The 23750-nt window shown below is 46.8% G+C and overlaps 1 protein-coding gene across 9 annotated transcripts in view; it reads right to left on the bottom strand.

Annotated features, from left to right (window-relative positions):
- Nucleotides 1-2846: 2846 nt before the first annotated feature.
- The window catches only part of KIF1B (kinesin family member 1B), a 139502-nt gene continuing 118598 nt past the window's right edge, over nucleotides 2847-23750 (bottom strand). For all 9 annotated transcript variants that reach the window (XM_032863361.1, XM_032863364.1, XM_032863363.1 and 6 more), the window contains 14 exons: nucleotides 23133-23199; nucleotides 21778-21862; nucleotides 19050-19155; nucleotides 13429-13543; nucleotides 12447-12580; nucleotides 11645-11706; nucleotides 10313-10458; nucleotides 9482-9721; nucleotides 8337-8408; nucleotides 6614-6735; nucleotides 4685-4834; nucleotides 4127-4319; nucleotides 3811-3929; nucleotides 2847-3309 (listed from right to left, as the gene is read on the bottom strand). In XM_032863361.1, the coding sequence (XP_032719252.1) occupies nucleotides 3267-3309; nucleotides 3811-3929; nucleotides 4127-4319; nucleotides 4685-4834; nucleotides 6614-6735; nucleotides 8337-8408; nucleotides 9482-9721; nucleotides 10313-10458; nucleotides 11645-11706; nucleotides 12447-12580; nucleotides 13429-13543; nucleotides 19050-19155; nucleotides 21778-21862; nucleotides 23133-23199 (1654 nt within the window). In that variant the 3' untranslated portion in view covers nucleotides 2847-3266. The remainder of the gene's footprint in view (nucleotides 3310-3810; nucleotides 3930-4126; nucleotides 4320-4684; nucleotides 4835-6613; nucleotides 6736-8336; nucleotides 8409-9481; nucleotides 9722-10312; nucleotides 10459-11644; nucleotides 11707-12446; nucleotides 12581-13428; nucleotides 13544-19049; nucleotides 19156-21777; nucleotides 21863-23132; nucleotides 23200-23750) is intronic.

The raw sequence follows: 23750 nt of genomic DNA, 5'->3' as shown, positions 1-23750 counted from the left end.
TCATTTTTAGACCCCTAAGATCTTTCACAGTGATTTAACTTATTCCTTCAACTTAAAAGAGCTGAAAAGCCCCACTGAAAATATGGAGTAGTTGTGGAAGTTCAATGCAGCTGAAGGGGGAGAAAAATGTAAAGCAACAGTGGTTTCTTAGCTGGGAGAAATCACTTTCCTTCCCCTCACAGTGATGGCTTGAGCGTCTAACGATGTGCTAGGATTTGGGTGCCCACCCTGCTGCCAGCAACAACCCTTCCCTGCGCCCCTGGCTGTGTGCACGGCTGGCTGGCCCTGCACAGCCCGGCCTGAGAGCTGGCTGACTCCCAGGCCGGCGCAGAGGTGAGGAGGCTGTGGGCGCTGGCCCTCTGTGGGCTGTGAGGTCATGTTTTGCTTTGGCAGGAGGTAGGAGGGTGGGGAAGGAGGGGAGGACATGATTACTTTTCACTAGCACTCACTTCTCCTTCCTTTGTGTAGGAGCTTTTTCTTTTTGTTTTTTGCTTGTTTAAAGGAGTGCTTTTGGGGGAAAAAAAAACCACATTAAAAAAACCCTCAAAAGGTAGTTTCCTTGACTACTAATATTAATATGTTAATATTAAATATCAACTTTCCTGCCACCATGGCTTCAGTTAAAGCCTCCTAAGTAGTTCCTGCTATAAATGGTCTCTCAGCTTTGAAGTGGGGATGGATCTGCCCAGAAAGGGAACATTAATCCTGAAACCGTTCCAACTGCAATCTGGACATGGGCCGCTGAAGGAAAAGGGGAACCAATAAGGACCGTCCTCAGATGGTGGAAAGCACCGGCGCCAGAGACCCCTGCCGGACGTGGACATCCTGCTTCCTCAGGGGCCCTCTTACCCAGGGGTGTTACACGAACAGTCCAGTGCCACCAGCTCTAATCTCTGACACCTCCAAAGCAAAGACTTTCCAAGCCAGTTTTGAGTTAGAAGAAAAACCAAACGTCACTTCAGTGTATCACATGATTTGACTCCCCCTCAGCCCTCCCCACCTCCCTCTGCCGTGGACATGGGTCCCTCTGTCAGACTTCATGACAAACAGCAGCGGCACCCGTGACTTCATTTTAAAATGTGACCTTCAAATTTCATCTTCATTTCCCTGAAATTAGATTTCATTCCGGTCCAGCAGCGGTCTCTAAACACCAACAGGTCCTGGATTTGAGTCTACACCAGAAGGGCACAGAAGGGCATACTGTGCCCATTAGACAACGAAGAAACCTTTAACTACATTAAAAATCTCACGCACTGCTTAGAAAACAAGTAACATCATAGTTAATGACCTATGTTTTAAGGAGAGAAAGGAAGTTAAAAAAAACCTAGAGTTTTTATTGATCACTTTTCAGCTAAGATCACAGCCTGGGATTTCTATCCTTTCTCTCAAGCTTGCCATGATTCACTTTTCCTCCTCTCTGCAAGGCAACTCTACCGGAGCCAGAAGACCTGTTCTCAGAGATGAGCCCAACCAGGAGGTCAGAAGCAAGGGTCCGCTGACGCGCGCCTGCCCAGCTCTATTCCACAGCGGGCACGAGCCCCTGCCCCGAGCTGCCTGAAGCAGAAAATCAGCTGGTCCGCACCACCGGAAAGGCAGCAACTTCAAGGCTGGAAACCCTCAGTCTCCAAGAGGTGAGAGAGGGCAGATACTTTGCTGAATGCCTGAGGGACGGCCAACAGAGGTGTGTGTGAGGGGCCTAAGGATGGTACAGAACACCCCACATCAACCGGCAAAGCAACTGAATTAACCTGCAGGCCTTCCCTCCCCAGGCCGTTCCTATAAAACTTCCTGGCAGCTGAAAGAAAAAAGAGTATCTCATCTTCTTCCATGATGGCGTCTGCAGGCAGATGACCCTGTTCTGTCAGAGAAGGAGACTGTCAGCAGTGAGCTTCCTCTTTCTTCCTCTGGCAGTATTTCCACATCCCATGAGGGCAAGGTGGGGGCAGCAGCCAGCCACTGGGGCCAGGGCTCAGGTGTGCCTCTGCTCTGCCCCCCCCCCCCACCCCGGTGTCCTTTTGTTTTTTCTTTTTTCTTTTTTCAGTGGTGGGAGGGGATTTGTTTTAATCTCTTGATCCAGGAGGCAAAGCCTGCCTCGTCTGCTTATTTCTGATTATGGGAGAAGACGCGTTACTGAAAGCATTTTCCATTTGACAAGGACCACTCACTGGAGACGACCCCTGGATTCAGAGGGAGACTTCCAAGTCTGTACTTGAAAGTTACATTTCTTTGATCAAAAGGAGCTACAACAATCACAAGGTCACTACTCAGCATTACCAGAATTGTAATGACAACAATGACCATTAAATTCATTAGCAGAAAGTCACTCCCCCCTTGTGGGACATTTGTGTATGACACCGCACTAATTCCAAACTGTACCGCCATCGCTAATGCCAAAAAGAAAAATGAGAAACTCTGAGAGAAAAGCGGTTCACAGGAGCGCCTGCTGAGAGGAGCCATCCTCATCTCACTGTCTGCCTCCCTTCACGATACGACGTCAGATCCCACAGTCCTCTCAAATCCATGGGTAATATCCTGGGCTCTTCCCTTCCTACAAGGTCAGCAGTAGCCACCATTCCAGGCCCACTAAGAAGTCCTGCCTTCTCTCTTCCACTAAAAGAAAACTGCATAACTGCATTCTAAATAAGCACTTTCAGAGAACACACCTGTGCCATTTCTAAACTCATGACAACCTTTTCCCTGAAAGGAAAATGCAGGGATTCACAATGGCAAAAAGAGATGGAAAGGGAAAAGGTAAGTTTTCTCCTTTTAGGTTCTAAAAAAAGCTAGATGTTTCCTCCCGTAGTCTCTAAGCCACCCCCCACCCAAAATTAAAGTGACATCACAAATAGAGAAAAGGAAAAGAAGTATTATGTGGTCTTAAGAAACAGACAAAGATATCCAAAGACAGCAGTACAGACATCACAGGTGGTCATAATGGGGACCTATTATACAAAAGGAAGCCAAAAGACACGACAAAATAATATGGAGATTCACTGGATCCCCTCTGGGTTGTTTTTGTTTTTTTGTTTGTTTTTCTCCCTTTTGTTAGGCCACATGCTATGACCAAGATTCTCAGCACAAGAAAAAAGAGAAGGGTACAGAGCAATGGAGACGGGGGCACGGAGAGCTAGAGAGTGTTGACAGGAGGGAAAGCGGTTATTCCACAGGCTTACACGCGAGAGGGGCCATCAAGAATCACAGAGAGAAGTGAGAGGCAACACTTTCTTTATCTCTCACAGGCGAGTGTGGCTGCTCGGCTCAGTCACTTAGTCCTTCGGCTCGCTGGGGCATCTGCGGGAGAGTTTTGACCTACAGGGGACAGAGGAACAGGACGGATTAGAAAGCTGCATCCAGATGTCCCTCCCCCCAGCAGTCCCCTCCTTGGGCTTCTTCCCCTCCAGCACTCAAGGCCCAGGTCTCTAGGCTCCTGAGTAAGGAGGCTAAGCTGTGACACAGGAGGCCCCTGGGACACAAGCCCCTGACAGGATCAGAGGCTTGGATCACAGGCTGGACTACTGGGAGACCATGAAGGTTCTCACCACCTTCCCCTGACTCAGAAAATTAAATAAAATCTTGAAAAAAAAAATCAAAGCAGGACGTTAGCTGGACGCACATGTGACCGGCTTCCTTTAGCCATTCAGAACAGCGGGCGATAGCTTATGACGCGCGGAGGTCTCGTCCCCACATTACAACCATGCTTACGCGGCTGTCCTTCCTCTATCTTCAACCTACGTTTTGGGAACAAGACTTCCTTCTTGATTTACACTGACCAAAAGCCAAGAAGGAGGAAACACGAGGACGACTTCGTACCGTATTGTGCCAGCGAGGAGTGGGTTAAAGGCATACAACCAGTCGTTCATGTCTTTGTCGTTGAGAGCCTGTAAGAGGACCCCACGATGCTTTGTGCACACGGCAAAGATGTTGGGTGTCTGAAAGAGATGCAGGGGGACGGGAGAGTTACGACGGCTGCTGACAGCGGAGACCACACTGCCAGCCTCCCAGGGCACACAGCACCTCACACTGAAGGTTCAGGGAGACCAGACACACAGGAGAGAGGCCACACCATACTGCAGAGAGTTTAGAACTCAGAAGGGAGGGGTGCCGTGGCCGCCAGAGCCGGACTGACCTTCACCATGGCCTGCTGGTCCTCGCTGTACTCCACCTGAGCCGTGGACAGGTTAATGACGCCACGCTCCACGGGGTCTTTGTCGCTGTTGTAGATGAAGACATAAGGCCGACGGACCACGACAAAATGCTTAGCCCAGTTGCTGTAAAGTGGCTCCTTGAAGTGCAGGTACCCTTTCTTAGAGACCACGGAGCTAAAAAGGACAATAGGACAGTGGCTGGCTGTTTACAAAAACAAAGTGATCATGGCCTGAGGAACACGAAAATAGGTCTCACCGAGGCCCAGAGCCTAGGATGAACAAAACAGGCCAAAGATCTGTTTGGCCTAGAATCTTCCCTGCTAAAGTAACACAGCAAAAGAACACAAAATGCCACCCCCCGAGCACACTGTGGTGTGGTGACGTGCCTGATGGGACACCGCGGGGCAGGAACCAGCCCCGCTCCCTAGCCCAGACTGCACTGGCATAGACAGCAACGTACACCTCGGGTACAAGAGCGGAGAGAAGAGTGCTGTGATCTGTCTTTTATTCCCGGCATCCCTGGTCAGTACAGTACTCACCCTGGTCTGATTTCCTCAATATCTGGAACAAGATTGAGAAATTCATTTTTTCCTGCTCGGGCCAAATAGGGTGTTTCCACAGTTGGGACAATCTGAAACTGTTCAAATTCTGTGCAGGGACTAGAGGCCCGGGAATTGGCTTCTGGGGTCCTTTAAAAGAGAAAGGTTAGGGGCAAGAGGAGTGTCAGTGAGGTCCACGCACGAGTCTACCCCGCTCACTGGGAGGAACAAGCCCCCCCTCACCAGCAGGGGCCTCGAAAACATCGGCTGCAGAGAGCTCGGCTGAGAAGACAAGAGGTATCAGAATGTTAATTCCAGCTTTAACTGGGGTCATCCTTCAGAAGTCACAAAAGGCACCACGTCATGCCGTCCCTCTTCCTGCTCTGAAGCCCTCTGAACGGAAGTGTCAGGGGCATCAACCCCATTCCCTTACGTGTTTCTATTTTGTTCCCAGGCCACAACTAGGGCAGTGGCTCTCAAAGTGTCATCCCTAACCAGCAGCAACACCTTCACCTGGAAACTTGTTAGAAATTCAAATTCTCGGGCTCCAACCCAGACCTACAGAATTAGAAACGATGGACGTTTACCCATCTCTACAAGCCTCCCAGGTGACGCTGGTGTGCTCTGACATCGGAGCGCCACTGCCCTAGGGGGCTGGCGGGGAAAGCAAACAAGTGGGAAGAAGCTGGCTTCCCCGAACCACCACCGACTGAAGGCAGCCCAGGACCGTGCTGTGAGCAGGAGCGCCTACACTCTGCACTGTGAGTTATCCCAGAGCAGCTTAGCCTGGTGAATTGTATCTCGCCCATTCCAAAAATCCCATTTTTTTAAATACTTGACCATTTCTCAAGTTGGGACGCGTCTTACAATTGATGACAGGCCACATTTGGGTTGCAGTGCTTTTTTCTTTCTTAGTGGCAGCCCATTAAATAATGTTATAGTTGATGACATCCCGAATTAATTAAACCACCTGCTTGTGCTATTTTCTCAGCCACACTCACTGGTGGCCCCGTGGGTACAGTATGACAGACAGCTGGACGATACCAGGTGGGTTCTGACAGGCGAGCACGCTGAACAGAGACAGGCCCAGGAGTGTGATGGTGAATCACAAACAAGTGATTACAGTGATGAATTCACTGGATCTAGACTAAATCTGTCTCTATTATTCTTACCAACATGTTTCATTGTGCCGTCAAAATATAATTTCCAAACTAGTTTTAAACTGTTTTCCCCAAGATGGGGACTTGCTCTGTGTGACAGGACTGGGGAACCATGCAGGAGTGGGAATGGTGGGCCAAACGCACAGGAGAGGGATTCAGAAGAGGAACCAAGGGTTTTCATGCAGGAAGCTGGCGACACATGGTGGCAGAAGGAACAGGAGCATCTCCCTGGGGCTGTGATAGCCGTAAAGGGCTCCCACGTGCTTCCGAGCGCTGCAGAGAGGGCTGGTCCTGCCCTCAGCGGAGAGCCAGAGCTAGAGGAAGGCTCGTGTATCTTTGGTTCTTAGGCTAGCTTTTCCCCGTGAAGTCTGGGTAATTGAGGCTTCTTTTCTTCTTTTTTGTATGTATGTATGTGTTTTTTGTAATCATTACCGCCAATGCAGGGCTCAAACCCCGAGATCAAGAGCTGCACCCTCGGGGCGCCTGGGTGGCTCAGTGGGTTAAGCCTCTGCTTTCGGCTCAGGTCGTGATCTCAGGGTCCTGGGATCGAGCCCCACATCGGGCTCTCTGCTCAGCAGGGAGCCTGCTTTCTCCTCCTCTCTTTCTGCCTGCCTCTCTGCCTTCTTGTGATCTCTCTCTCTCTCTCTCTCTCTGTGTTAAATAAAAAAAAAAAAAAAAAAAAAAAAGAGCTGCACCCTCCACCAACTGAGCCAGCCAGCCGCCTCTTTTATTATTATTATTATTATTTTTAGTAAACGAGGGTACTTACTTCTGCTCCAGAGAGTTGCTTCTGGCATCTACCAGAGAAGGGCAGGTGGAGGAAGGAGTGAGGGTCGCGCTGCTGAAACTGGACACGGAGGGATCCCGTCCGATAGGAGAGATATCAGACAACTGGGGGCGGGGGGGGGGGGTGGCAAATGGAAGACAGCCCGTGAGATTCAGCTGAAAACCCAAAATGCCTCTCTAATGAGGAGCTCTGACAGCCAGTGACCTCCCGTTCATATATCTGCTGCTGCAGGTCATTCAAGAAAACGACTTACAAATCCTTTACGGCCTGTCACATTAGGAATCATTTACAAGCGGCCAGGCTGGTTTTTCATTTTGTGACTGTCCTGTATTAATTAAATGAGCCTATCTCTGTGAGCCCAGGATTTAAAACAACAGGCACTATTCCAAAAATATGGCAGAGGCCCTGTCCTCCAGGAGCTTACATTCTAACTGGAGAACAAATCAACAAACAATTTGCAAAGTGTCAGGTAGTCGTACAATGCAGTAATTCTACTATTGGGTATTTGCCCAAAGAAAATGAAAACACTAATTCAAAAAAGATACATGCACACCTATGTTCACTGCAGCATTACGTACACTAGCTAAGACAGGAAAACGACTCAAGTGTCCACTGGTAGATGAACGGATAGAGAAGACGTGTCTATGCACACAGTGGAATGTCATTCAGCCACAAAGATAACGAGATCGTGTCATTTGCAACAAGATGGATGGACCTGGAGGGTATGATGCTACGTGAAATATGACAGAGAAAGACAAAGCCCACATGATTTTACTTACATGTGGAACCTAAAAAACAAACAAATAAAAAACAAGCAAAAAAGCAGGCTTTTAAGTACAGAAACGAACTGAGGGGAGATGCTGAGGGGATGGGAAACATGAAGGGGATGAAGAGGTACAGGCTTCCGGTGACAGAGTAAGTCGGTCATGCAGATGAAAAGGACGGCGTCGGGAATACAGCCACTAACACTGTAATAACACCGTGCAGCGACAGATGGGGATGACAATTGTCACGTGGTGAGCCCTGGCTAAGGTACAGAACTGTTCCATCACTATGTTATACGCCTGGAGCCAGCTTAACACCGTGTGTCAACTGCACTAGAATAAAACGCGGCGTCAGATGGTGGTAAGAGCTACAGCAAAACATGCAGCAGGGAGAGAGGTCAGGCGGCTTCAGGGAGCTGCTGCCTTTACAGAGGGTGGCTAAGGAGTGGATGTTCGAGAGAAAAATAAACAAGATAAGGGCGCCAAACATGGGAACATCTGGAAGGAGACGACCCCGAGGAAAGGAACAGCGAGGGCACAAAGGCCTCTCCAGCAGGAAGGAAGAGGGAGCAGAAAAGGTCACAGGGCCCAGCACTGAGTTCGTGCTGCAGAGGCGCTTTCAGCGCTTGCCTCTTTGCTGAAGGCAACAACATTTAATGCCACCAAGAACCTCAGGACTTCTGGTGTCCTGTCACACAGTGACATACCAGTCCCTACAAGGTCTTCTCCAAGGGATTCCGGGAAAAGCCAAAATGTGTCCCATCTGATAACACTCTGAGAGACACATCTGATAACACTGCAGAGCCTTTATCTGCGGAAGTCAGTGTTCCGACTCGGAGAGATTAAATCAAACACAAGAGCAGGTACGTCCTTCATCCTCAGACCCGACGCTACATGCATGTCAAAGCAGGGACGTGGAACGGGGAACCTGGGTGGCTCACCTTGCAGTCACTGATGCTGCTGTGTACCTGGCTGAGCTCCCGGTTGAAAGTGTGGGTGAGGAGTTGCAGGCACTAGGGGAGAGAGAGGAAGGTGTGAGTCTCAACGGTTCCATGAAGCCTTCGATGCAAGGCAATTGGAGGAAACAACAGGCTAACACCCACAGTGGAGCTCAGGTGCGGCCCCGAAAGGTCTAGAATGAAGTACGAATGTAATTTAGCAAGGGCAGCCTGGCGTATGCCTAATGAAGAGACATTAAGTGGGTCAAAAAGTCATTCTCAAGACAAGAGCTGCCAGCACCACAGTCTGGAAGTGCTTAAGAACACAACAGTGCCCCTTCCCATTCCTCCTGGTCCTCAAGGCCATGGAGACTTCTGGATGGACATTATTTTTCTAAACTGACTAGAAGACCATCTGGTTACTGAAACAACACGGCACAAAAGCCCTCTCACCCCTCTAGCCCACTGTGGGCTGGCTGCCCAGACACCACACGCCTGGGAGTCATCCTCAGCGACCCCTTTGCCCTCTCCCACCCCATCCGGGCAACAAGGAGCGCCAACTCTACGGCCCCGGTGTCTCTTCCGTGATGACTCTTCCTCTCCAGCCCGCAGCCTCCTGCCTCAGCGGAAACCCACACCATCTCTCACCCGGAGAGATCTCTGTGCCGTCAACAGCTCTTTGTGCCTTGAGTCTCTGTCACCCCAAACCCACCCTCTTTCTTGCTGCCACAGTGGTCTTCCTAAAACACGAACACTAGTTCAAGATATTTCTGTATCACCCCCAGGACACTGCACTCTAGTCCAGTCCCCAGACCCTGCTAACCACCGCCCCCCCGCCCCGCCCCGTGTTCCCCAGAGACTTCCAAGCGCTGAGCTGTAGCCTACGTGGTCGCTCCGGGGCAGGCTTCCGAGCTTAGCTCAGCAGCACCGGCCCGTGGAGGCCTCTCCTCTGGCTCCCCCGGACTCAGACACAGACCTTTATCACATGCTTGTCACCGAGTCACCTGTGAGTGCAGCAAGGGTAGAAATGGAGTCTTACTTATTTCTATCTTCACAGCGAGTACAGGCCTTGAAACAGAGGCCCTCAAAGAAACATGAAAATGAAAACCCAGCTCCTAGGGGGCTCGGCGAGAGGAAGGGACTCATACCTTGGTAGCCAGCTCCTTCTCTCGGTCCACCAGGCTTTCAATGTCCGCCGAATCATAGCCGCTACTCTCACTGGGGGTGATGGCGCTTTCAAAGGTGGTGGTAGAGATCTGAGAGGAGATGCTGGTGGAGGTGCTGAGAGTCCCGCTGCTGAGGCTGGGGGACAACGAGTCACTCAGGGATCTGGGGATGCTGTCACCAAGTCTCTCACGAAGCAGCAGGAAGTGGCGAGTTTTCTCTACCTGAGAAGATCAGCACAGCTGCCTCAGCGGACATAAACTCGTTGAGATTTTTTTGTTTTGTAAAGATTTCTTATTTATTTATTTGACAGAGCGCGAGAAGAAATACAAGCAGGGGGAAGGGGAGAGGGAGAAAAAGGCTTCCCGCTGAGCAGGGGAGCCCGACGCGGGGCTCCATCCCAGGACCCGACCCAAGATTCTTTTTTTAAAGATTTATTTAGTTATTTATTTGAGAGAGAGAGAGAGATGGAGGGAGGGTGAAAGAGCGCTTGCGTGAATGGAGTGGCAAGGGGCAGAGGGAGACTGAAAGGGACAAAGAATCTTCAGCAGACTCCCCACCACTAAGCAAGGAGCCTGACATGGGGCTCGATCTCATGGCCCCAAGATCATGACCTGAGCCGAAACCAAGAATCAGGCGCTTAAGCGCTGAGCCACCCAGGCACCCCAAAGCTCATTAAGATCTTAGTAAGGGAAATATGCCTCCATCATGACTGAAAGGCGAAAAGCCAAGATCACACAGAGAAGGTGAGTGGTGGCTGGTATTTTGGGACTCGTGCTCAAGAGTTCACTTGAGCGTCTCCTGCCTTTGGGTACCTCGTGAAGGAGCTCCAGCTTCTCTAACTCCCACTGGTGCTCAAGAATGAGACTGTCCCCACGGGGCCGCCAGCCTGCTAAGTTCTCTTCTCCTCGCACATATGCCACTGATGTATCCAAGATTTTTCTTCTTCTCCTCTGCATGCCTGAGCCAAGAGAAAACATTTTATTTTTTTTTCAGAGAAAACCCTGATTCCATTTTTAGCTCAAAATAATTCATACACATGGCAAATCATGACACTTACTCAAGATCCATGGGATTTTATTTACTAATAAATATTTATCCCTTTTCCCCTAAAGGAATTCTTTGAACTTCTTTTAAAACTGAGTTACATTCTTTGATAACTATGAAGACTGTGATGCAATTTGAGAAGATGCCCAAGCTATTGTGTTAAGTGAAAATGTAGAAAGACTGAATAGTCTGTACCTTATGGTTCCAAATATATAAAAATACACCCTTATGAATAAAGTAGGAAAGGACCACTTCTCCATTTCCCTTCCCCCCGCCGCGCCCCACATTCAGAAGCTCGGTTAGGGCTCCAGATGACGGACAGCTTCGGCACCATCATTTCCCATCAATTTTTAAAAAATGTTAGACTGTTTATACATATCAAAGATATAAATTTATGTTAATTAAGAAACTTTCTTAAGAAGGTATCTGGACACTATAATTAGCTGCTATTGGGATTAGGACTCATACTCAAGTTGTTTTTAATCTAAAGCTTACCTGTGGGACCTGACCTTCTTCCGTTAAGTGTTCTCTAAGATAATTCAAACTCACCTTAATCAAATGCTCTTTAAAAACCCTGACTTTTGTCCATGTTCCAGTTTATAAACATAGAAATGCAAAGGCCACCAAGCCAGAGGAACAGCAGCAGTGCAAAGAGATATCAGAAAGGACACAGTACAGATTCAATTTAATAATCCGTCTTCCTAGAGCACAGGAAGTTCGAATTCTAGCTCGATAGCACCTATAAAGCTACCCTGCTGAGGTATCTTTGGCACTAACATGGAAAGGGAAATGGTTATGAAGTCTGCCAACCCAAATTCATTCTAATATACTCAAAATTTTTTATAATACAGTGCAACCTCGTGACATTTTGTTCAATATAGTTTTCATAACTGTTTAGGAGGTCTCAAACCAAACAGTGTTGTAACTCAGAAAAAGGTAACTCTCATCACCACCAAAAAAAAAAAAAAAAAGGCTTATGAAATATACCTGCTTTCTAAAAAATTTTCTATCAATCCTACGTGAGTAGGATAGATTTTGGACATAATATACTGCAAACACAGGCACAGGTAACTATCAGCTCCCCATCCATAAGGGCTTACCTGGACTGCCCGTGTCCGCCATTTTGCATAAACTGAGTTCATAAATTCCAGTGACTCGATTGCTATTCGAATGAAAACAAACAACTGGTTAACTTCTTACAGCACAAAAGCAGGAAAATCTCAATTCCTTCCACTTAAAACACTGCTGTCCGGACTGCAGCCCACACTCAAATGCAATTACAGACTTTTCTTATTTCTTTTCTTATTCTAAACTTAAGAAGTATATTTTTCCTAGAAGGAGTTTGTTTTCAACCCAATCTCTTGAATTACTTCAACAGGAGGAATGAATTGAATGATAAACCCCAAAGTGTGTAATACAAATATACAAATTAAAAATCTGCCTTACCACAAGAGAAGAGATGAGGGGGAAAGTCTGACTAGAATGAAATGGTGAGCATCGAATTCGGGGGCGTGTGACTAGGAACCTTACTGTTTAGACTAGGGAGTGCGGCACAGGTAATCCCTGTGTTAGGCCTGACGTATTTTGATGTACCTTAAACAGGAATAAGTCTTTAACAGAAGAAAACCCCAGTGGTAATCGGTAAGAATTAACGACATCTGAAAGAACATTCAGTCCCTGCAAAACTGCTCCGCGAGGGTCCCAATGTAATACGACTTTGTCCCTTCACGCACGCACGCACGCACCCATCAGGATTTCAGTCAATGCCAACACCTGGGAGTTACCGCATCCCGCTATCAAGCTGGAAGCCGACCCTGAAACAGCAAGCCAGGGACCCCGAGGGCTCTGCTGAGTCTGCTGGGGGCGAACCAGCTGGAAGCTACCCTTGTCTCAGACACTTACGAGTCTGGTGACTTCGAGTAGCCACTGCCAAAGAGGCTGCGCAGAGAGCGTGGCGGTGAGATCTTGGCGTCCCGGGAGTAGAAGACCATGCACACGTCCTTGGTGATGACCGCCGGCTGGATGCAGTGATCCAGCTGAAAGCACAAGAAGTGGGCTCCACTTAAATGCAGACAGAGCACCCGTGGCAGGACTCTGTGCCCCGCAGAGTTGGAGAGCTGGTCCTGGAGGTGGGGGCTGGAAGATGTCAGCTCTACCAACTACTTCAACGGCAGCTCAGCAGATAGTGTGTGCAAGAGGAGGTCGCAGTCCTTGCAGCTGCTTTATTTTCCCCAAATTAAAAAAAAACTTTCTTCTGAAATAATGGCAAATAGTTATTATTATGTGCCAAGCACTGTTCTAATGCTTTTGTGTATGACCTCTCTACCCCTCTGTGACGTAAATGCCGTCATTATTACTCCCATTTAAGAGATGGGGGAACTGAGGCACAGACAGAGGCCCGGTCATGCTGGCAGTAAGTGGCCGCACAGGGATCTGAACAGACAGGCTGGTTCCAGGGTCTACACCGTTAATCACTACTAGGCTCTGCCCAAAGCCATAAAAAGAAGAGGCGAAGTTTTCTTAAAATCATACCTTCTGTGAAGAAGAAGGTGATTAGGTTACTAAAACTGAAGTTATAATAGAAGTCATATGACCTTCTTTAAGTTTATTTATTATTATTTTTTTTAGTAATCTCTACACCCAACATGGGGCTCGAACTCATGACCCCAAGATCAAGAGTCACAGGCTCTTCTGATGGAGCCAGCCAGGCACCCCATGGTAGACTTTGTGATTACACAGAAACTAGGAGCAGAAGCTAATACAGTCAGAACAGTAGGAAACAGATGACAAAATAATCAGTTGAATCTTTCCTCCTCACTTGTGGTAATCTGCCCATTGTTCAGGCCTAGCCATTCGTGGTGATTTAGGTTCACAATCTCCTCACCTCTAGGTATGCTGACAAGGTCATGTAGATCTTTTCCCCATAGGGCGTCACTCGGTTCAGAAGGAGAGAGTTATGGAGGGAGCTGTCCCACACGGCCTCGAAACGGTAGAAGGTCCTGAGGTCAGAAAGGCAGGAGGTAGTCATCCAGAAGAAGCCAAGTCACCTCGGTCCAGGTACTCAGTCAGTGACACTACTGCATCCTGCATCCTACACCAACAAACACTTGCGGCGTACTGAAATCTAACGACACAGCGGAGCCTTCATCCCCAGAAGGAAAAGGCAGGCCCCCAATCTCTCACCCCACCCACCACTAGGAGCATTTAGCTATGCTTTTCTTTTTTGGACAAGTCTGCTTCTCTGCCTATAAACATAAAACCAGATCAATCAAAGAGATTAAGATGGAAAGGACAAGCGCCTGTGGACAGAAACTGAAGGAAGAAAGCCTAAGTAAATGCCTCTGTCAGCCAACAAAGAGAGCAAGAAGCAAATCCTCAGGAGCCTGGAAGCCTATCTTCACATCCCAGTCCAGTTCCGCCGAGCCTTCGAAATGTCACAAACACCTGCGAGGCCTGACAGAGGAAACAGGCAGGATAATTTAAGTACAGAAAATCTGATTTTAAATAAAAGAATAAGAGGCTACTCTTAGCTGAGGTTTCAGTAAAAGAATGATTTTAATACCAAAACTGGTTACTATTCGTTACCTTTCAAAAAAATCCACATGAAAACCAATCTTAAGCTTCCATAACAACCTGAAGCTTGACTTTATAAGCACCCAGAAACTGTTCTTTTTATTTTTTTTTAAGATTTTATTTATTTATTGGACAGAGAGAGATCACAAGCAGGCAGAGAGGCAGGCAGAGAGAGAGGGGGAAGCAGGCTCCCCGCTGAGCTGAGAGCCCGATGTGGGGCTCGATCCCAGGACCCTGAGATCATGACCTGACCCAAAGGCAGAGGCTTAACCTACTGAGCCACCCAGGTGCCCCATGAGAAACTGTTTTTTGTTTTTTGTTTTTTTGAAACTGTTTTTTTTTTTAAGTTGTTCTAATATCTACCTTTTTTCTTACTGGTAAAGCCCCACAAACCTGACCGGACAGCGGTTCTGCTGGTTCTGCCACCCCCTCCAAAGCACTGCACTGAGTTACAGCCCAACTCCCAGCTCCGCTCGCAGCCCCCAACCCCGGCAGGCACCATGACAAGGGCCTGCTCGTCACAGAGCACGTTCCGTCCCACTGGCTTGCACCCGGTTCAGCGAGAAAGAGTTTCCTCACACTTTGCTTCCTTCTACATTCCTCCTTGCTCCTTCCCAAATGGTAACCTTGCTATTGCCATGTTTTCTAGATTTCCTGTGACAAATAACTTTCCTAAATGAGATGGAGAGAGATGGGGAAAAACGTCCTTCACCACTGAACCAGGATTTTTTTCTACCCCAAAAGAAGAAAATAAATAGATGAGACAAGCAGCTCTGACAGCAGAAAGAGAAATGTTTAAAAATAAACAACCTATTTCTCACAGACTCAGCTGCCCAAATAAGTCTCTACTACCTCACAGGCCAAAACCAAGAAAACAGTGAGTGATTATGCAAAACAACAGAGCAGCAAAGTCTCACGCTCCTGACAGGGGACAAAGAGAACAGAAGACCCAGGCTGAGATTCCTCATGGAAGGAGGGGAGTCACACTCTAATTTGTAATCCAGTGGAGGCGAAGCGGAAGGTGCATAAGGATAAAACGGGCAGGTTTAGTGAATGGGACAAGAAAGAGGGGCTCTATCAGACCCTCATGAAGCAGTGTGTGAAACTGCACGCAGCAGGGACAGCCAGGGCACAGAGGGTACACGATAAGGCGCAGCTCTATCCTAGGTCTGCACGGGGCGACACTACTAACTGAGAACGGCAGTCCAAGCAACAGAAGACATAAAGCATTCTGATAAACTAGAATCTTTATGTGCAAAAAAGCAAACAGAAAATACCTAGGAGTATCCTTATCAAGAAAGAGCCTGCAAAAACATAGAGAAGGCTTTTGTTAGTGTAGTAGCAGAACAAAAAAGGAAAGGAAAAAAGAGCAAAGCAAAAGGGAAAAAAATACATAAAAAAGACATATTTGCTGTGAAGCAAAGTAAATCCAAGGGGACAACGAACAGAGAACTCCATGGGCACAATCTGACAGACAGCTTACAATGACACGGGTCCCTCTCCTGAGACATTTAGTTAAGGAAAATGCTGGGCACAGAAAGGATGGTGGACGCCACCTCCATTAACACCCGGTCTGCAGGTGACGCAGTACTGGAAATGGTAGGAAGCTGCTGTGGCGTGAAGGGAAACCACGTCAGTTAGGTGACCCAGAAGCAGGACTGGGAAGAAAAGCGGCAGTGGCCCCTGTGGCCTGCATAGCACTAGCTGGGCCCCGGGAGAGCGCTCACAGGCGAAGGTGTTCCACACACCCAAACTGGAGTTCTTTAAGTTCAACTTTAAACAGTAAACCTTAGGCAAATAGAACAAAAGCTCTCTTAACCAAATTCCACTTAGCAACTTCCCAAGTTCACTTATGCTCTCCATATTCTTAAAATATAAAGACAGATGTCCGGTTCGCACTGAGCATCCTCGACTAGTGCAATCTCCCATGCCAGATGCTTTGCTTCCAAGACCTGGGTATTGTGCTTACCAAGTATCAATAGTATTTAGTTCTTATAGAGTTTTAGTTAATATAATCATCTAATTTAATCAAATATTAGGCAAATCCATGAAACATGAGGGCAAAAGGAATTTTTGTTTAGTGCAAAACTTTTTTTTTTTTTTGAAAGATTTTATTTATTAGGGGGCACCTGGTGGCTCAGTTGGTTAAGTGGCTGCCTTCAGCTCAGGTCATGATCCCAGGGTCCTGGGATCGAGTCCCACATCGGGATCCCTGCTCAGTGGAGAGCCTGCATCTCCCTCTCCCTCTGCCTGCCATTCTGCCTACCTGTGGTCTCTATCTCTCTGTCAAATAAATAAATAAACGGAAACTAAAAAAAAAAAAAGATTTTATGTATTTATTTGGCAGACAGAGAAAGACCACAAGCAGAGGGAGCACGAGCCAGAAGGAGAGGGAGAAGCAGGCTCCCCGGTGAGCAGAGTCTGAGACAGGACTCGACCTAAGCTGAAGGCAGCCGATTAACCGAGTGAGCCACCCAGGTGTCCCTAAGTTGAATTATTTTATTTTATTTTATTTTATTTTATTTTATTTTTTGAGAGAGTGTGTGAGACAATGTGAGCGAGCAGGGCGAGGGCCAGAGAGAGAGAATCCCAAGCAGGCTCCATGGTCAGCATGGAGTCAGATGCAGGGATTGAGCTCATGACCCTGAGCTTGTGACCTGATAAAAAAAATCAAGAGTCAGATGCCCAACCCATTGAGCTACCTAGGCGCTTCCCAAGTTGAATGTTTGTTTGTTTTTTAAAAGATTTTATTTATTTGACAGACAGAGATCACAAGTAGGCAGAAAGGCAGGAAGGGTGAGGGGGAAGCAGGCTCCCCGCTGAGCATGGAGCCCGATGCAGGGCTCTGTCCCAGGACCCTGAGATCATGACCTGAGCCAAAGGCAGAGGCTTAACCCACTGAGCCACCCAAGTGCACCCCCAAGGTTGAATGTTTGTAAAAGACATGATAATGCTGAGTTAAAAAACAGTTGTTAAGTTTGGATGTGATCAATGTGAAAAAAAGGGGGGGGGCAAAAAATAAAATTTTAATGATCAATGTTAAAACGTTTAAAGATTTTACATCATTTAGTTTCTTTATAGGTTTCTAGTTCTTTTTTTTTTTTTTTTTTAAAGATTTTATTTATTTATTTCACTGACAGAGATCACAAGTAGGCAGAGAGGCAGGCAGAGAGAGAGGAGGAAGCAGGGTCCCCGCTGAGCAGAGAGCCGATGTGGGGCTGGATCCCAGGACCCCGGGGTCATGACCTGAGCTGAAGGCAGAGGCTTTAACCCACTGAGCCACCCAGGCACCCCTAGGTTTCTAGTTCTTGTTCCACCAAATTAAAAATCAGATGATGAATTATGGGCTTGGTTTTGCAAGACAGACAATCAGAAGTTCAGTAAATGAGCCTACAATTTAAGGAAAGGCCTTGGCCCTGCAGTAAGACATTGACAAATTAATGTACGTTTATATAGCTTAAATTTAAAATGTTTTAAGTGTGTATCTTTTTATTAAAAATACTTGACTTTGGCCAACTTCTTTGATTAACTCTAAACTTCTGTGAAAGAAGCTGCTTCTAATGAAAGCCAAATTAATCTACAGCATCTGATCTGTGGCTGGGTATGAATCAAAGAACTTTTGAAGTTTCCTCTAATGTAGGCAACCAGCATTTCAATCAAATATCATTGTTCTGTGCATTTTGCTAAATATTCTAGGGAAATTTCAGATCTATTTCTTATAGTTGCAAAGAAAACACGGCGCATAGCAGCTGAGTATCTGCTATCGATGTCCCGCTGGAGAGAAAACCGTGCGCGGTTACCGCTGACTTCGGAGAGACGATCGCTCACGATTCTGCCCAGGGCTAGGCCAGGCCGGGCCAGAGCATGCTTCCTTATCTCTGCACCCCTCCCACTCAGGCACACCCTCATATTCCTTCCTTCTCTCTCTCTCTCTCTCTCTCTCTCTCTCTCAGTGCCTTCAGCTCCTCCTACAGGCAAAAAACAGACACTTGCTTTTTTTTTCTATGCAAAACAGCCACAAGGAACCAATGGAAAGAAATTAATTCCAGCCCAAACTTTTAAGCCTGTTTCTGCTTTTTGTCTCCCTTTTTCCTCTCCCTCTTTCCAACACAGATGTGAGGACATTTTTCCGGAACAGACAGAGGTGTAAGTCTTCCTGAAATGCAAAGGCCAGCCCTGCTTTCCAGCCCTTGCCACATAAAGGAGTGGGGTCTGTGCACACTGACATCACTCCCTTCCTGGGGAGGGAGGGGGCCCCAGTAGATTTATCTCCAGTCCGACATGGGAAAGCAGATTGGCTGTGTACTTTAGGCACTTTCTGTCCTCATTTGATTATAAAATGGAATTTTAAGGGAAACTAATTTAAAATTTAAAATAAAATTCATTATTTATAGCAGACAACCTTGTTCAGAAGAGTTTATATATATTAGTTTGTCACCTTTCTGAGTAAATGAAAATGAAAAGCAAACACAGACTCGTGGACCCTCTGCGGGCAGCAGCAAGGCTAGACACAAGAGGGTCCGTTATGCCAGGAGGACGTGCTTCCATGACACTCAGGACCAACAGACCTTCCTCTACAGCAACCTCTTCACAGCAAAGCAGTCTCAGCAACAATTAATCTGTACTTTTAAACCCCTGGGTAGCAGGCTGCGCTTTCTTTTGCTGCTCTTGTCTCTCCGACTGTGTTACATCTATGCAAACTCCACCACACAGGACAGAACTTTCATTCGATCCGGTAACTGATCCCCGATCCCCACGCCCGGGCCTCTATTTGCTTTCGGAGAGCAGCGCGGCAGGGAGGAGAGGGATGTCTGAAGTGAGGAAGGAATTTGTTTCTGCACCTGAACAGGAGTCCCCGGTGAACAAGGAATCCCAATGGGGGAGCCATCAGCCCCTACAGGGGGGCCCCCTCGGGCTGTGCAGAGGCCCTACCTGCTGGAGTTGTGGGAGGACTTCAGGTACTTGGCAGAGATAATATTTAGAGAGAGGATGGCATCCACCGCAACCTCATCCACCTCAGCCTTATTCCTGATCCGGCCTATGAGGAAGAACAAAGAAACTAGGGCAGGGTACACTTGCAAACACAACAGAAATTCAATTAGCCAAAGAGAGACTTTTAAACCCAGGTACCTTCAGGTGTTGGAAGGGTCACGTGGCTCACCGCCGAGTGCTCTCCCACAATTTCCCATGTTGCATTCTGCTGACTTCCCACATTTAGTCCATTGTGAAACCTGACTGATTCTCTATTCAAAAAATTTCTCAGATCACCTCAACTTTTATTTCCACCACCCCCTGCTCGCAAAGGTCATCCCCCTCCTGTCTGGAACGCTGCGGTGGCCATTTCACTGGCCTCCTGGCTGCTCACCTCTCCCCCTCTCCAATCCACCCTACGCCCACTTTCAACTTCTTAAGCCACTGCCTTCGTTATACCACTTTCTTGTTCAAAATCCTACAACCGTCTTCAAATGAAGACTGGGGGAACCCGAGGGGGTGCAGGGCCTAGAGGTCAAGAGCATAGTCTGTGGAGCTGGACTGCCGGGGTCAAAACTCAGCTTCAGTACTTTCTGGCTGTGAGGCTTAGGCATACTGCTCAACCTCTCTGAGCCTCATCTTTGAGGCAGGATTAACAATTCTGCTCTCACAAGATTGTTACAACCATGTTATATGCTTGTTACATTATATTAAATAAACTAGTATTTTTAAAGCATTCAGAAATGTACCGTTACAGAGTAAATTAAGTGTTCATTAAAAAAAAAAAAAAAAAAACAGGGCTTGAAAACCACTGCCCTAGATGAAGAGAATATAATCTCCCTTCTAGAGGTTCTTAATCTGGTCCACAGATAACTCAAAGAGTCTATGTATAGAATTCAGGAGGTCCTTGCGCTTCAATGAGAAAAAGAAGTACAACTTTATTTTCATAAACCTCTGAGTGACATTTGGCATTTCCTTCAATTCTGAAAGGAGGGGACAATTCACAGGAAAATCAGCAGTACCCGTGACTCTGTCCACAGCAGAAATCATAGAAGTTTTCCTATAATACTAAGATAAAATATCCTGACATTCATCACACTCTGAATGATAAAAATCAGACCCACTGCTTCTTTAATGTACTTAATGCATTAATATAAAGGACAGTTTATGTTATAAATCTGTTTAGTATTTGAGCAATTTCAGTACCATTAGTTCCCTTTGTAATCCCATGTACAGCTGACCCTTGAACATGGGTGTGAACTACAAGGGTCCACTTATATATACAGATTTATTTCCTTAAGTACAGTCAGCACTGTGAATGTATTTTTTCTTCCTTCCTTTTTTTTTAGAGAGAGCTCACATGCAAAAGCTGAGGGGAGCAGAGGGAGAGGGAAAGAGAATCTTAAGCAGGCTCCAATCCCAGCGCAGAACCCGACATGGGGCTCCATCTCCCTACCCTGAGATCACGACCTGAGCCCAAATCAAGAGTCAGACACTTAACCGACTGAGCCAGCCATCCAGGTGCCCCCTTATACTTTTCCTAATAACATTTTCGTTTATCTAGCTTACTTAAAGAATACAGTATATAGGGCGCCTGGGTAGCTCAGTGGTTAAGCATTTGCCTTAGGCTCAGGTCATGATCCCAGGGTCCTGGGGTCGAGCCCCGCGTTAGGCTCCCTGCTTGGCGGGGAGCCTGCTTCTCCCTCTCCCACTGCTTATGTTCCCTCTCTCCCTGTCAAATAAAATCTTAAAAAAAAAAAAGAATACAGTATATAATACATATAACATACAAAGTATGTGTCAATTGACTAAGTGATTGGGAAGGTTCTGGTCAACAGTGGGCTGTTAGCAGTTACATTCCGGGAGTCAAAAGTTACAAGTGAATATTCGACTGTGTTTCTAACCCTCATGTGGTTCAAAGGTCAGCTGTACTTTTTTACATTTAAAAACACAATTCTGAGGCTTTGCACTGCCAAAGGGGTTCATGGCAATAAAGATTCAGAACCCTGCCTTGGGACTCTAAAGCTTATAAGGTTTAGTCAATTTTTTCTTTTCATCATGCGACCCTGGCCATGGGTTTCTAGCCATCTGCATGCTGGAGCCGTTCCTGACCCTCTTACTCAAGGTGCTTTGTGTGTGTGGAAAACAAAACAGATGAAAACGCTCTCATTTCTCCTGCATCTACTCAGACCCACTTGGATCCTTTTTGTTGTTAATTCTCAGCACAGATCTTTCTCACTCGCCCTCATTCTGGGACTTACTCATCAAAGTGCTTTATTTATTCATTATTTTTTGAAAGTATATATATTTATTTAAGTACTCTCTACACTCGGGGTGGGGCCTGAACTCACGATGCTGAGATGAAGGGTCGCACACTCCACCAACTGAGCCAGCCGGGCTCCCCAAACTGTTTTAAACATACATATGTTGTCTCCCCAATGGAACTCCCAACGAGCAAAAACTTCTGCCCTCTCTGAGCCTCTAACACAGAGCCATTCCCACAATAGCTGAGTAAAACAATGGTTGGTTGAATGCCTTATCCCTAACCATGGGGGCTGAGAAACAAGAGTAGCTTCAAACTCAAGGCCACATGTCCTCCACACTCTGTGTTCTCCAGTACCCTCACCCCACATTCCCCGTGTTCCTCGAAAAAGCCCGGCTCCAACCTCAGCCGATGGAACGTACTCACCTACCACCAGCTCACGAACATCCTTCCAATGGAGTTCACTCCCCTTCTCGTGGATGATGGTCACTGTGACCCTTCGCTGGATGCCCTAGGTGACAGAGCCAGGCTGCCATTTAGCTGGGACAGTCTATGATTTCCTCGTGTGTTCTTTTCCGGATTGTATGGTATAGGGGTGGGCAAGAGGAGAGGTCTGGGGAGAGGGGAGGAATGCTGTCCCCACTGTTACTCTAAACAAAGGGATAGAGGTCAGGGGCTGAGGAAGAACCAGGTTCTGACACGGCTTTAAGAACAGATGACCAGATCATATGACCCAGAATATGAGACCCTCGCTCCTATGCCCACCTGCGTCATAAGCTTTTTTTTTTTTTTTTTTTTTTTACGATTTTATTTTTAAGTAATCTCTATACAAAACGTGGGGTTTGGATTCACAACCCTGAGATCCAGAATCACAAGCCCCACAGACTGAGCCAGCCAGGCGTCCCAGTCAAGAACTGTTGAGCACTAACCGAATCTACTTTTGATTTACCAAAGGAGGACCTACATTTCATGGCTAGATTTTTAGTCCACTGCAACATCCATCTTCTATCTCCATTAAAAACTTTTTTTAAAGTTGTTTTTTTTTTTTTTAAGATTTTATTTATTTATTTGACAGAGAGAGAGAGTGCACATAAGCAGAAGGAACGGGAGAGGGAGAAGAAGGGAGACTGGTGTGGGGCTCGATCCCACCCAAGCTGAAGGCAGAGGCTTAACTAACTGAGCCACCCAGGTGCCCCTCCATTAAGAATTCTTAACTGGAAGGGGCACCTGAGTGGCTCAAGTTGTGAAACGTCTGCTTTTGGCTCAGGTCATGATTCCTGGGCTCGAGCCCTGTGTTGGGCTCTCTGCTCAGCAGGAAGCCTGCTTCTCCCTCTCCCACGCCCCCTGCTTGTGTTCCCTCTCTCGCTGTGTCTCTGTCAAGTAAATAAATAAAATCTTTAAAAACAAAGCAAAACAAAACTTTTAATTGTGAAAGCACAGTTTCCAAATATGAAAACTGTATACAAGAAAATAAAATTATATTTAAAAAAATGACATGGGAGCTGCACAAATTACAGTAATTGAATAAAACAAAATATTTTTCAAAATAGGTCTTCTAAAATATATTTATATATTTAAGCAAGGGTATAATATAAGCCAAGGTCTGAGGAAGAAACATTAAAAAACAAACATACAAAAAAAGGAAAGAGAAAAAAAAGAAGAAGCAAGAGGACAAGGTTTCTCAATCCCCATATCCACTAAAATGGAGAGGACAAGCAGAGAAACAGAAAGAGTTCTGGGTCCATCCTCCCTCAGGGCCTCTCTGGCTCCCTCGTTAGTACCTGATGAAGCAGAAACGTCCCCTGGCAGGGCAAGCCTGCTGTGTGGTCGACCACAGCTGGGATGTACCTGTAAAACAGAAACACACAAGAAAACAGTTAAACGGGATGCCGGTGCTGAGGGTCACCTCACCTGCAAGTCCCTCCCTGTCGCTACAGCCCCTGTGGTCTCTGTCTCCCTTGTCTTCCACACCATCTGGGCACTTCATCACACAATCGTTTGCATTTAATGAACCCTGTCACTTATCCACACCACAGCACCCTCACGAGACTGAAGAGCTCCCTACACAGTAACATCCTTCGGCTCCATCCCAGCCGTTTGCCTAACAGTCCACAAATAAATGTACAACTGCAACAGTAAGTGTCAGCAGGGAAGAAAGGGATTGTTTCGGATTTTGGGCAGTTTTTAAGAATCAGAAAGCAATGAACTCAGTAGACACTCTTACCGCGAGTATGTCTCTCTCATAATGCGAGTTATAATCACATTATAGATCTGTCTATGGAAAGCACAATTTCTTAAAGCAACTTCACTACTGACAGTTAAATACAGTACTGATACAGCCATACTCTCTCACAGAGCAGGAACTCAAAAAATGTTCCACGGAGATGATCATGAGGGCG

The sequence above is a fragment of the Lontra canadensis genome, unplaced genomic scaffold (genome assembly GCF_010015895.1).
Source record: "Lontra canadensis isolate GAN:19392208 unplaced genomic scaffold, GSC_riverotter_1.0 scaffold25, whole genome shotgun sequence".
Classification (NCBI taxonomy): Eukaryota; Metazoa; Chordata; class Mammalia; order Carnivora; family Mustelidae; genus Lontra; species Lontra canadensis.
The sequence above is the reverse complement of the archived record's forward strand: the minus strand, read 5'-3'. Positions and strand labels throughout refer to the sequence as shown.